This window comes from Bombina bombina, chromosome 1 (genome assembly GCF_027579735.1).
Source record: "Bombina bombina isolate aBomBom1 chromosome 1, aBomBom1.pri, whole genome shotgun sequence".
In the NCBI taxonomy this organism is placed as follows: Eukaryota; Metazoa; Chordata; class Amphibia; order Anura; family Bombinatoridae; genus Bombina; species Bombina bombina.
In genome coordinates this window covers 1,573,225,290-1,573,237,700 of record NC_069499.1, presented here as the reverse complement: position 1 = coordinate 1,573,237,700, position 12,411 = coordinate 1,573,225,290, and the positions used below count along the sequence as shown (strand labels likewise).

The 12,411-nt window shown below is 36.3% G+C and overlaps 1 protein-coding gene across 1 annotated transcript in view; it reads right to left on the bottom strand.

Moving 5' to 3' along the window:
* Positions 1-11,699, bottom strand: part of LOC128656247 (TBC1 domain family member 24) — a 115,623-nt gene extending 103,924 nt beyond the window's left edge. The window contains exon 1 of the mRNA XM_053710053.1: positions 11,523-11,699. Within this exon, the coding sequence (XP_053566028.1) occupies positions 11,523-11,535 (13 nt within the window). The 5' untranslated portion in view covers positions 11,536-11,699. The remainder of the gene's footprint in view (positions 1-11,522) is intronic.
* Between the last annotated feature and the right edge of the window lie 712 nt (positions 11,700-12,411).

Here is a 12,411-nt window from a genome sequence, read left to right as displayed (position 1 = left end):
ATACAGTGCACAGAAGGAAATGACACATATATAATGCAGGATATAGCCAGTAACACACAGTGCACAGAAGGAAATGGCACATACATAATGCAGGATATAGCCAGTAACATTCAGTGCACAGAAGGAAATGGCACATATATAATGCAGGATATAGCCAGTAACATACAGTGCACAGAAGGAAATGGCACATATATAATGCAGGATATAGCCAGTAACATACAGTGCACAGAAGGAAATGACACATACATAATGCAGGATATAGCCAGTAACATACAGTGCACAGAAGGAAATGGCACATATATAATGCAGGATATAGCCAGTAACATACAGTGCACAGAAGGAAATGGCACATATATAATGCAGGATATAGCCAGTAACATACAGTGCACAGAAGGAAATGACACATACATAATGCAGGATATAGCCAGTAACATACAGTGCTCAGAAGGAAATGGCACATATATAATGCAGGATATAGCCAGTAACACACAGTGCACAGAAGGAAATGGCACGTATATAATGCAGGATATAGCCAGTAACATACAGTGCACAGAAGGAAATGGCACATATATAATGCAGGATATAGCCAGTAACATACAGTGCACAGAAGGAAATTGCACATATATAATGCAGGATATAGCCAGTAACATACAGTGCACAGAAGGAAATGACACATACATAATGCAGGATATAGCCAGTAACATACAGTGCACAGAAGGAAATTGCACATATATAATGCAGGATATAGCCAGTAACATACAGTGCACAGAAGGAAATTGCACATATATAATGCAGGATATAGCCAGTAACATACAGTGCTCAGAAGGAAATGGCACATATATAATGCAGGATATAGCCAGTAACATACAGTGCACAGAAGGAAATGGCACATATATAATGCAGGATATAGCCAGTAACACACAGTGCACAGAAGGAAATGGCACATATACAGGTATACCCCGCTCATACAGCGGGTTAGGGACCGGAGCCCTGCTGTAAAGTCAAAACCGCCTTAAAGTGAAACAAGGCAGTTTTAGCTTTCTTTTCACTTGCCAGTGTGTTTAAAAACTTGAAAACATGTTTGAACTAACATATATTAGGGGTGCAATAGAGCTATGTTTAGTTTAACACTCGCACAGCACAGTATTCAATTAGTATTCAATAAATACTGCACCTGTAAAATAGTGACAATTACTGTAGTAAAATTTGCCAGACTATAACACTGAGACACAGGTTGCACTGTGATGCTGTAAACAGAGTGAACTGTGCATAACAAAATGGTGCCAGTCACTTTTCTCACAATCTCACGAAGATTACAGCACTGTTTCAAAATCCTTGGAGGTTGAACTTCAGCTCCACAAAGCGCTGTATTAGTTAAGGGCTGTAAAGTGAGGTATACCTGTATAATGCAGGATATAGCCAGTAACATACAGTGCACAAAAGGAATCGCCATCTACATATTATAGAAATATAGCCAAAAAAAAATCACATACGCAATCTTTCAACACTGTCCAACTATGAACAACTGTCAAAAATGCACTGAGATATGAGGCAGCTTTTAATGGTTTAGAAATCAGTGTATGAGCATACCTAGATTTAGCTTTCAACAAAGAATACCAAGAGAACAAAGACAATTTGATGATAAACGTAAATTGGAAAGTTATTTAAAATTGCTACCCTATTGGAATCATGAATGTTTAATTTTGACTTTACTGTCCCTTTAAAGACATTGTAATAACACTGTTCTAGCCCTGTATCATGTGACAGCCATCTGCCAATCACAGAATGGATATGTGTATATACTTTGAACTTTTGCACATGCTCAGTAGAGCGCATATAAAAAGACTGGGCACATTTTAAAAGTAATAAATAGTAATTGGAAACTGTTTTAAATTGCATGCTTTATCGTAATAATGAAAGTTCTTTACTTAAAGGACCAGTAAAAACAGATTTGCATAATCAACAACTGCATGATGAAAAGACAACGCAATAGCACTTAGTTTGAACTTCAAATGAATAGATTTTGTTTTTTTCTGACAAATTTCAGTTATATCTATTTCCACTCCTTCTATATCATGTGACAGCCATCAGCCAATCACAAAAGCATATAGGTATATTCTGTGAATTCTTGCACATGCTCAGTAGGAGCTGGTGTCATAAAAAGTGTAAATATAAAAATACTGCGCACATTTTGTTAATGGAAGTAAATTGGAAAGTTGTTTATAATTGCTGCTCTATCTAAATAATAAAAGTTTAATTTTGACGTGTGTCCCTTTAAGAGTTTGTTTAAAGTTTTTTTTTTCTCTTTGTTGAATCTAACAGAGGACATTTTAATGTATATTAGTTTTTTTTAATGCAGATGTATTTGTTTATGCTTGTGATTTGTGTGACTGACCAGCAATAAAACAGTGAGCGTTCTGCTTATCAGCCCATGAGCAACCTACAGTAGGGGGTGCATAGAAACATGCTCATTCAGATTAGCAGGTAATGCCAACATTACCGACCTCTATATAAACATATAGGTAAAGCCCCACTTGGAAGCTACCTTGCAGGACACAGACTATGATTGGCGGGTTGTGCAGCTGCTGGTTATGATTGGCTGACCTGACATTTCTCTACTAAGGAGCTGCAAGATTTGCATTTCTTGAGTTAAAGGGATATAAAACAGTCTCATTGTTGTAATAAAAAAAAAGCACTAAGCAGGCGTTTTTACTTAATATAAATCATTGCAATATGTATTATTCATAATTTTATATGGAGTTTACCTTGTATTCCTATTTTAAGACATCATTTCTACAGTGTCCATTACTTCCCGTCATAGCCAGGAGGAGGAGTAAAATGAGCTGGTTTAGTATCAAGTGAATAGGTAAACAGAGTAAGATTTGCCCATGCTCAGAACTGACAGAATGCCACCTAAGTTGACAACACTTAAAGGGACACTGAACCCAATTATTTTATTTAGTGATTCAGATAGAGCAGCAATTTTAAGCAACTTTCTAATTTACTCCTATTATCAATTTGTCTTCATTCTCTTGCTATCTTTATTTAAAAAAGAAGGCATTTGAGCTATTTTTTGGTTTAGAACACTGCACAGCACTTGTTTATTGGTGGGTGAATTAATCAACCAATCAGCAAGAACAACCCAGGTTGTTCACCAAAAATGGTCCGGCATATAAACTTACATTCTTGCTTTTCAAATAAAGATACCAAGAGAATGAAGAAAATTTGATAATAGGAGTAAATTAGAAAGTTGATTAAAATTGCTGCTCTATCTGAATCACAAAAGAAAAAATTTGGGTTCAGTTTCCCTTTAAAGTAAAGGTAAACTTTGATGAATGAAAGCCCGTTTTTTAAAAATACTATTAAAAACAGGGGCAGTTTCATTCATCAAAGTTTACAAAGCAGCCGTTTTGATTAAAAACTTACCTTTTTTTCTTTTCACTGCTACAGCAGCTTTCCCCTCCTGGAATTCCTCTCTTCACACATCAGCAATGACTAATCCGGCTTCATCCAATCACAGCATGGCCTCAGGCAATGACTACCCTGGGGGGAAAACTGTGATTGGAGGAAGCCGGATTAGTCATTGCTGACGTGTGAAGAGAGGAATTCCAGGAGGGGAAAGCTGCTGTAGCTGTTAAAATAAAAAAAAGGTAAGTTTTTAATCAAAACGGCTGCTTTGTAAACTTTGATGAATGAAAGTGCCCCTGTTTTTAATAGTATTTTTAAAAAACGGGCTTTCATTCATCAAAGTTTACCTTCACTTTAAGCTCTCTTATTTCCCTGAGGGCAGGGGCTACGGTTCACTGAGAATTTGTGGCTACAATGAGAATTGCTCATTTTGCAAGAAAACAAGTGCTGTGTGTGTTTACGGTATATTGTGTGCGTACTGTATATTGTGTGCGTACTGTATATTGTGTGCGTACAACCAGCTGTGCATATGACACCTAACGTGAGGACAGTTTTTACAGGTCATCTCCTGCACTGAATATTGATACTACTGGCACACTTGTCCTTAATTTCCCTCAGATAGATGATTTATACAAACACTGTCCTTATTTACCTGCCAGGGGCTTTTGGGTGTGACATAAAGCAAATAACATGACACCACAGATTTAGTATCATGTGTCAGATGATCGACTAGCTGGCAGCCGACCATGCACACAACAAGCCCTGTGTAAGTTTACACTAAGCTTTCTGTAATGTCTTCTACCAGCTTGTAGTAAAAACAACCCTTATCTTAGCACTGGCAGCCTGATGGCAGAATCACTGCAATGACTTCTTATTGAGGGTCAGTGGGGGCGGACTGGTGTGTGCCATTTACAGCATGAAACACAGCTGAGGGCGGGGAAATCTGTAGGTAAAGCGCCAACCCGTGACAATTTGTCTATTGCACCTGATGTATAGAGATGCAGGACCTGGTGTCTCAGTACAAATAACAATTAGTAATAACAGGACTGGCTACATGGGCATCCAGAGAGGGGCAACAAGAAGGGGCAAATACCTTTTTTTAGCAGGAGTGTTGGGAAATACTGCAGCTGGATTTGCACTAATTACATCAAGTTATCTGATAGTGCAGGAGAATACAATATATTGTTTTTAGTGCCGGTATACACACTGAGATTTTATAATAAAGATATGTGTAGTAACTCTGCAACTTTAATTTCATTTTGTCCTCTTCCATGTAATTTATGTCTGAAACATGGGTATTTTCTAATTCTCAGAGCTGGAAATTCACACTGCTGACCTCTCAAGGCTAACCCTGCCACATGTGTGTAATTGGCCTTGTTTTTTGCAGGAGCAAGCCCTATTGGCTACCCCAAATAAGCATCAAAGAAAGGATTAATTTGTTTTTAAATATTTAGTGGTTGATATGTTATTCTATAGCAACACAACATGTGTTTACTGTCCCTTTAATGTCTATTTCCTGAAGTCAGCTACTGGCTATATATAAAGGCAAATAGGGGCATTTGGTTCTTCTCAACCCCCCTCCCCGGTGTATTCCCATAAAAACATATGAAAGCGGCAAGAACACAAATGACAGTAATAAAACAAACCACCTAGTGGTGTTTATCACTTTACAAAGCTTTTACAATACCGAGCAAGTCAGAGTGGGGCAACAGGCTATATCCGCACCTTTCTCTGCCTATAAACTAAAAAGGGGCATTACAGGGGCAGTATACACCAGCATTTTTATTGTCTAAAAAGATAGATAATCCCTTTATTACCCATTCCCCAGTTTTGCATAAACCACACTGTTATATTAATACACTTTTTACCTCTGTGATTGCCTTGTATCTAAGCCTCTGTAGTCTGCCACCTTATTTCAGTTCTTGTGACAGACTTGCATTTTAGCCAATCAGTGCTGACTCCTAGGTAACTCCACGTGTATATACACAATGTTATTTATATTGCATACATGAACTAACGCCCTTTAGTCGTGAAAAACTGTCAAAATACATTCAGATAAGAGATGGCCTTCAAAGGCTACGAAATTAGCATCTGAGCCTACCTAGCTTTAGTTTTCCACTAAGAATACCAAGAGAACAAAGCAAATTTGATGATAAAAGTAAATTGGAAGGTTTGTGAAATATAGAAAAAACACAGAAGCGCTGAATGGCCTAGTACAGTCTGATATAGGAATATATTTGTCAGATTCACTACTCACATAGCAAGGCGTTTAGATGGCTGGCTGGCACTTCACAGTAGACCTGCTAACTGGTAGGTTTATGCATGGATCCGCTCCAAATAGTAATGTGTGTGTTTTGTTTATTTATATTGGCTTGGAGAGCGCCGTCTAGTGGCTATGATTATATGTATATTGTACATCATATAAAGCCTATTTTTCAATAAATTGGAAGGTTGTTTAAAACGACATGTCCTCTCTGAATCATGAAAATTTATTTTTTAAACTCAAAACAATACCACATAAATGTTTACTCACATGTAGCGAAAATGTATTTTAATTATTTATTTTGACCGGTTTCCTGTAATTGAACTCTAAAATAGTGTGTGTGTGGGGGGTTTCCCTGACAGAGGTTTAAGTAAATACTCCAGCATTTAGAGCCTACACACGCGATATTAAAAGTAGTGATTGCTTGTTCAGTACAGTAGCTCATGTATAGCTGCCACTGTCTGGCATTAGCCAAGATTAGATCAATATACTCAGAAAACTTTTCAAGGAGTGTGTCCCTGGACTGCTAAACAGTGCAAACAGACACACAAAGTGACAGATTTAAATGCTTATGAAACATTGATTTTGTATGTGTACATTTGGGGGCCAATTTATTAACCCCCGTATCGTGCCTAATGCACCTGTTTCCGCACGTGCCTTCCGACTCGCCGAAAACAGGAATTAAAAAGCAGCAGTTGGAAGACCACTGCTCCTTAACTCGTACGCCTCCTCTGAGGCTGCGGACATCAATCCGCCCAATCTCATACAATCGGGTTGATTGACACCCCCTGATAGCGGCCAATTGGATACTGCAGGGAGCGGCATTGCACAAGCAGTTCACCAGAAATACTTGTGCAATGTTAAATCCCAAAAGCGTATGCTGTCGGCATTCAGCAATGTCGGGCGGACATGATCCGCTACAGCCGATCATGTCTGTCCGACTGTTTCGGCCCCTTAGAGTGCATTGCTTAAAGTAAAACTCTTCCCTTTATAAAATCAGATACGGCACGTTAGTGATATTTTAGATGCAGTTTAAGTCATCAGATGTAATGAAGATGCTCTAGATCTTACTTTTTAATATAGATAAGAAATGCAAATTCCCTGCACTCTGCCTCCCACTTTAAAAGCCAATTTTTGTTCTCCAAACAGCGCTCTCCCCTTTGGGCACCTTTTGTTAGAGCTAAAGTGCTAATTGGACAAAAATTCAAATCTTTAGCTCACAGGAAAATTTACTTCTGAAGTGGGTGACGAAGAGCAGGGAATTTGAATTTCATATTTATATTAAAAAGTAAGTTACAGCCCATCTTTTTACAACTGATGAATTAAACTCTATCTAAAATATCACTAACATTCCGGAACTGTTTTCATAAAGCGGAGAGTTTACCATCACTTTAATTACTGATATATACACATACTGCATGCTAAAAAGGAGCACTAAAAATGTTAAAAAAACAAAACATCAATGTACTTTATCTGCTGGAAGACAACAAACCTATCTTCCTTTTGTGACTTTATGTATATGTCCCTATTCTCTTGTTTTAACTCCTTACTGGAGCCAGTTGGTGAAGCATCACATCTGCAGTGCATGTTGCGTTTTTTATTTGCTATGTAACATTTAAACTGTGTATAAAACCTGCAAAAATGTAACCTTAGCGCTCTGTATTGTGTGTGCCAACCTGAAGTGCACAATAGCCGGGAACATCACTGGGCTCTGAATGTCACACCCTTTGTCCCAGGATGTGACAATACCTACAGGCCAAGATAAAATGCAGAGCTTCACCTACCGGCACCTGCGAAGGGCAGAAACGTCTCTAAAGACAGCTGTAGTAATGAGCAATAAACAAACCCTTGTAGCTGTGACCAGCAATTTAATGTCAATTTACCTTTTAGAAAGATTTTTAGCAAAAGTAAATTCCACCCACACAAATTCTCTATTTAAAGGGATACTAAACCCAATTTTTTTCTTTTATGATTCAGATAGAGCAAAGTTAAGCAACTTTCTAATTTACTCCTACTATCAATTTTTCTTCATTCTCTTAGTATCTTTATTTAAAAAGCAGGAATTTAAAGCTTAGGAGTCAGCCCATTTTAGGTTCAGCACCATGGATAGCACTTGCTTATTGGTGGCTACATTTTGCAAACCAATAAGCAAGCATAACCCAGTTTCTGAACCAAAAATAGGACGTCTCTTAAGCTTTACATTCCTGCTTTTTAAATAAAGAAAGCAAGAGAATGAAGAAAAATTGAGAATAGGAGTAGATTAGAAAGTTGCTTAAAATTGCTGGTTTATCTGAATCATTAAAGAAAAAAATTGGGTTTAGTGTCCCTTTAAAAATTGAAAAAAGTTCAACAAATATAAAAATGTACATTTAACTAAAAAAAATATTTAATTATATGTTGACAAAAGTAAATAATACTTCAAGGGTTTTCTATGTAGACTGCAAAACAATATAAATCTTGCTTAGAAAACAGACAAACAAAAAAAAAAAAAATCACTTTGATTTATTACCACCATATATGTAGAGGACAAAAACCAACCAAAAAATTACTGGTTAAGAGAGAAAAAAATCCCTTTTCTCTCAATATTAAATATAGGAAAATGTGTATTTCTTTCTAGTCCAGGGCTAGTAGAATTGTGGAAATTTATAGATACATTCAAAGTGTGTGTGATTATATGTGTATGTATGTGTGATTATATGTGTATGTGTGAGTGATTATATGTGTATGTGTGAGTGATTATATGTGTGTGTGTGTGTGATTATATGTGTGTGTGATTATATGTGTGTGTGTGTGTGATTATATGTGTATGTGTGAGTGATTACATCTGTGTGTGTGTGTGATTATATGTGTGTGTGTGTGTGATTATATGTGTATGTGATTATATGTGTGTGTGTGTGTGATTACATGTGTGTGTGTGTGATTATATGTGTGTGAGTGTATGTGTATGTGAGTATATGTGTGTGTGTGTGATTATATCTGTATGTATGTGTGATTATATGTGTATGTGTGAGTGATTATATGTGTATGTGTGAGTGATTATATGTGTGTGTGTGTGTGATTATATGTGTATGTGTGAGTGATTATATGTGTATGTGTGAGTGATTATATGTGTGTGTGTGTGTGATTATATGTGTATGTGATTATATGTGTGTGTGTGTGTGATTATATGTGTATGTGTGAGTGATTACATGTGTGTGTGTGTGTGATTATATGTGTGTGAGTGTATGTGTATGTGAGTATATGTGTGTGTGTGTGTGATTATATCTGTATGTATGTGTGATTATATGTGTATGTGAGTATATGTGTGTGAGTGTATGTGTATGTGAGTATATGTGTGTGATTATATGTGTATGTATGTGTGATTATATGTGTATGTATGTGTGATTATATGTGTATGTGTGAGTGAATATATGTGTGTGTGTGTGTGTGTGATTATATGTGTATGTGATTATATGTGTGTGTATGTGTGATTATATGTGTATGTGAGTATATGTGTGTGAGTGTATGTGTATGTGAGTATATGTGTATGTGTGTGTGATTGTATGTGTGTGTGAGTATGTGTGTATGAGTATGTGTGTATGTTAGTATATATGTATGTGTGTAATTATATGTGTATATGTGTGTGATTATATGTGTATGTAAGTATATGTGTGTGTGATTATATGTGTATGTGTGTGTGAGTATGTGTGTATGAGTATATGTGTGAGTATGTATGTGTGAGTATATGTGTATGTGTGTGTGATTATATGTGTGTGTGAGTATGTGTGTACGAGTATATGTGTATGTCATTATATGTGTGTGTGAGTATATGTGTGTGTAAGTATATATGTATGTGTGTAATTATATGTGTATGTATGTGTGATTGTATGTGTGAGTGATTATATGTGTGTGTGTGATTATATGTGTATGTGTGTGTGATTATATGTGTATGTATGTGTGATTATATGCGTATGTGTGTGTGATTATATGTGTATGTATGTGTGATTATATGCGTATGTGTGTGTGATTATATGTGTATGTATGTGTGATTATATGTGTATGTATGTGTGATTATATGCGTATGTGTGAGTGATTATATGTGTGTGTGTGATTATATGTGTATGTGTGTGTGATTATATGTGTATGTATGTGTGATTATATGTGTGATTATATGTGTATGTGAGTATATGTGTATGTGAGTATATGTGTGTGTGAGTATATGTGTATGTGAGTATGTGTGTGTGAGTATATGTGTATGTGAGTATATGTGTGTGTGTATGTGTGTGAGTATGTGTATGTGAGTATATATGTGTGTGTGTGTGAGTATATGTGTATGTGAGTATATGTGTGTATGTGTGTGAGTATATGTGTATGTGAGTATATGTGTGTGAGTATATGTGTATGTGAGTATATGTGTGTATGTGTGTGAGTATATGTGTATGTGAGTATATATGTATGTGAGTATATGTGTATGTGAGTATATGTGTATGTGAGTATATGTGTGTATGTGTGTGAGTATATGTGTATGTGAGTATATGTGTGTGTGAGTATATGTGTGTATGTGTGTGAGTATATGTGTATGTGAGTATATGTGTATGTGAGTATATGTGTGTATGTGTGTGAGTATATGTGTATGTGAGTATATGTGTGTGTGTGAGTATATGTGTATGTGAGTATATGTGTGTGTGTGTGTATGTGTGTGAGTATATGTGTATGTGAGTATATGTGTGTGTGAGTATATGTGTGTGTGAGTATATGTGTGTATGTGTGTGAGTATATGTGTATGTGAGTATATGTGTGTATGTGTGTGAGTATATGTGTATGTGAGTATATGTGTGTGTGTGTGAGTATATGTGTATGTGAGTATATGTGTATGTGAGTATATGTGTGTATGTGTGTGAGTATATGTGTATGTGAGTATATGTGTATGTGAGTATATGTGTGTGTGTGTGAGTATATGTGTATGTGAGTATATGTGTATGTGAGTATATGTGTGTGTGTGTGAGTATATGTGTATGTGAGTATATGTGTATGTGAGTATATGTGTATGTGAGTATATGTGTGTATGTGTGTGAGTATATGTGTATGTGAGTATATGTGTGTGTATGTGAGTATATATGTATGTGAGTATATGTGTATGTGAGTATATGTGTATGTGAGTATATGTGTGTATGTGTGTGAGTATATGTGTATGTGAGTATATGTGTATGTGAGTATATGTGTGTGTGTGTGAGTATATGTGTATGTGAGTATATGTGTATGTGAGTATATGTGTATGTGAGTATATGTGTGTATGTGTGTGAGTATATGTGTATGTGAGTATATGTGTATGTGAGTATATGTGTGTGTGTGTGAGTATATGTGTATGTGAGTATATGTGTGTATGTGTGTAAGTATATGTGTATGTATGTGTGATTATATGTGTATGTGAGTATATGTGTATGTGTGAGTGTTTGTGTCTTTTATTTTAGTCAATTAGTGCTGTTTCTTGTATAACCATTATCATTCTCCACATGAGTGAGCACAATGTTATCTTTATGGCATACATGATATAGTACTGTATTGCTATAGTGCAGGGGAGTGAGCAGAATGGTAATAATATGGCACACGTGAACTAGCACTGTCTGGCTGTTGGTCAATATTTAACCCCTTAAGGACACAGCTTCAGTTTGTCCAATTGTTTCATGTTGGAATAATTCTGTCATTGGTCCTTAAGGGGTTAAAATGAACAATGTTGGTTGTGCAATGCTGGGGAATGGGTAGTAAAGGCACTATCTGTCTAATTACACAATAAATAATCACGTAGACTGTCCCTTTATGCTAAAAAGTGCCGGCTGCTTACTATTTCTGCATTATAAGATGCTTTTCTTACCTTCATGGATCATGTAAATATCACAAGCCCGGTGTTTGTTATCTCAGTGGAAGCTCAGGTAGATTTTGTGTCTCTGTCCCGTTCCTGACAATTGAATGTTATTTACAGAAGCTTTAGCTGTATCCCTCCACCCTATGGGGTGGAGGCTACCACCCCTGCCTTCCAGAGACCAACAGGAAAACCAGGTCTTGCTTTTGTTTAGTTTGAGATCTGTTAGATAGTCATGCGGAAAACCTGATAGCTGTCATAAACAACACAAGCACTTCCCAAGGACAAAACTCACATATGTAATATTTCTCAGAGACAAATCTTGTGTGAAAAAAAGTAACAACAAAAACACAAAAATAACCTTAGCTGTGTCCTTGATAAATCATAGCTGTATTTATTAGAAGCCATTTCACTAATGGCAGGTCAGACAGTTGTTACTGCAAGCTATGATATGTATCATTGTACTGACATTTCATTTGATTAACATTAAATTGAATAATGGAATCGTTTCAACAGTTCTTCACAATACATTGTTGTACTCGTGCCTACTTTAAAAGGACATTATAACTCATTTTTTCTTTGCATAAATGTTTTGTAGATGATCTATTTATAAAGCCCATAAAGTTTTTTTTTAAAAAAAATGTATAGTTTTGTTTATTTTTAAATAACATTGCTCTGATTTTCAGACTCCTAACCAAGCCCCAAAGTTTTATGAGAATACCGTCAGTTACCTTCTCCAGCTTGCTGCTGTTTGTGTAAAGGGTCTTTTCATATGCAAAATAAGGGGGAGGGGGGAGTGTCTGATATTTCCCACTTGCAGTGGGCTTTCCAACTGCCTTTTCAACAGAGCTAAACTGAAAGCTTCTAAGTAAGTTTTTAAACCATTTTATACTGGATTTTT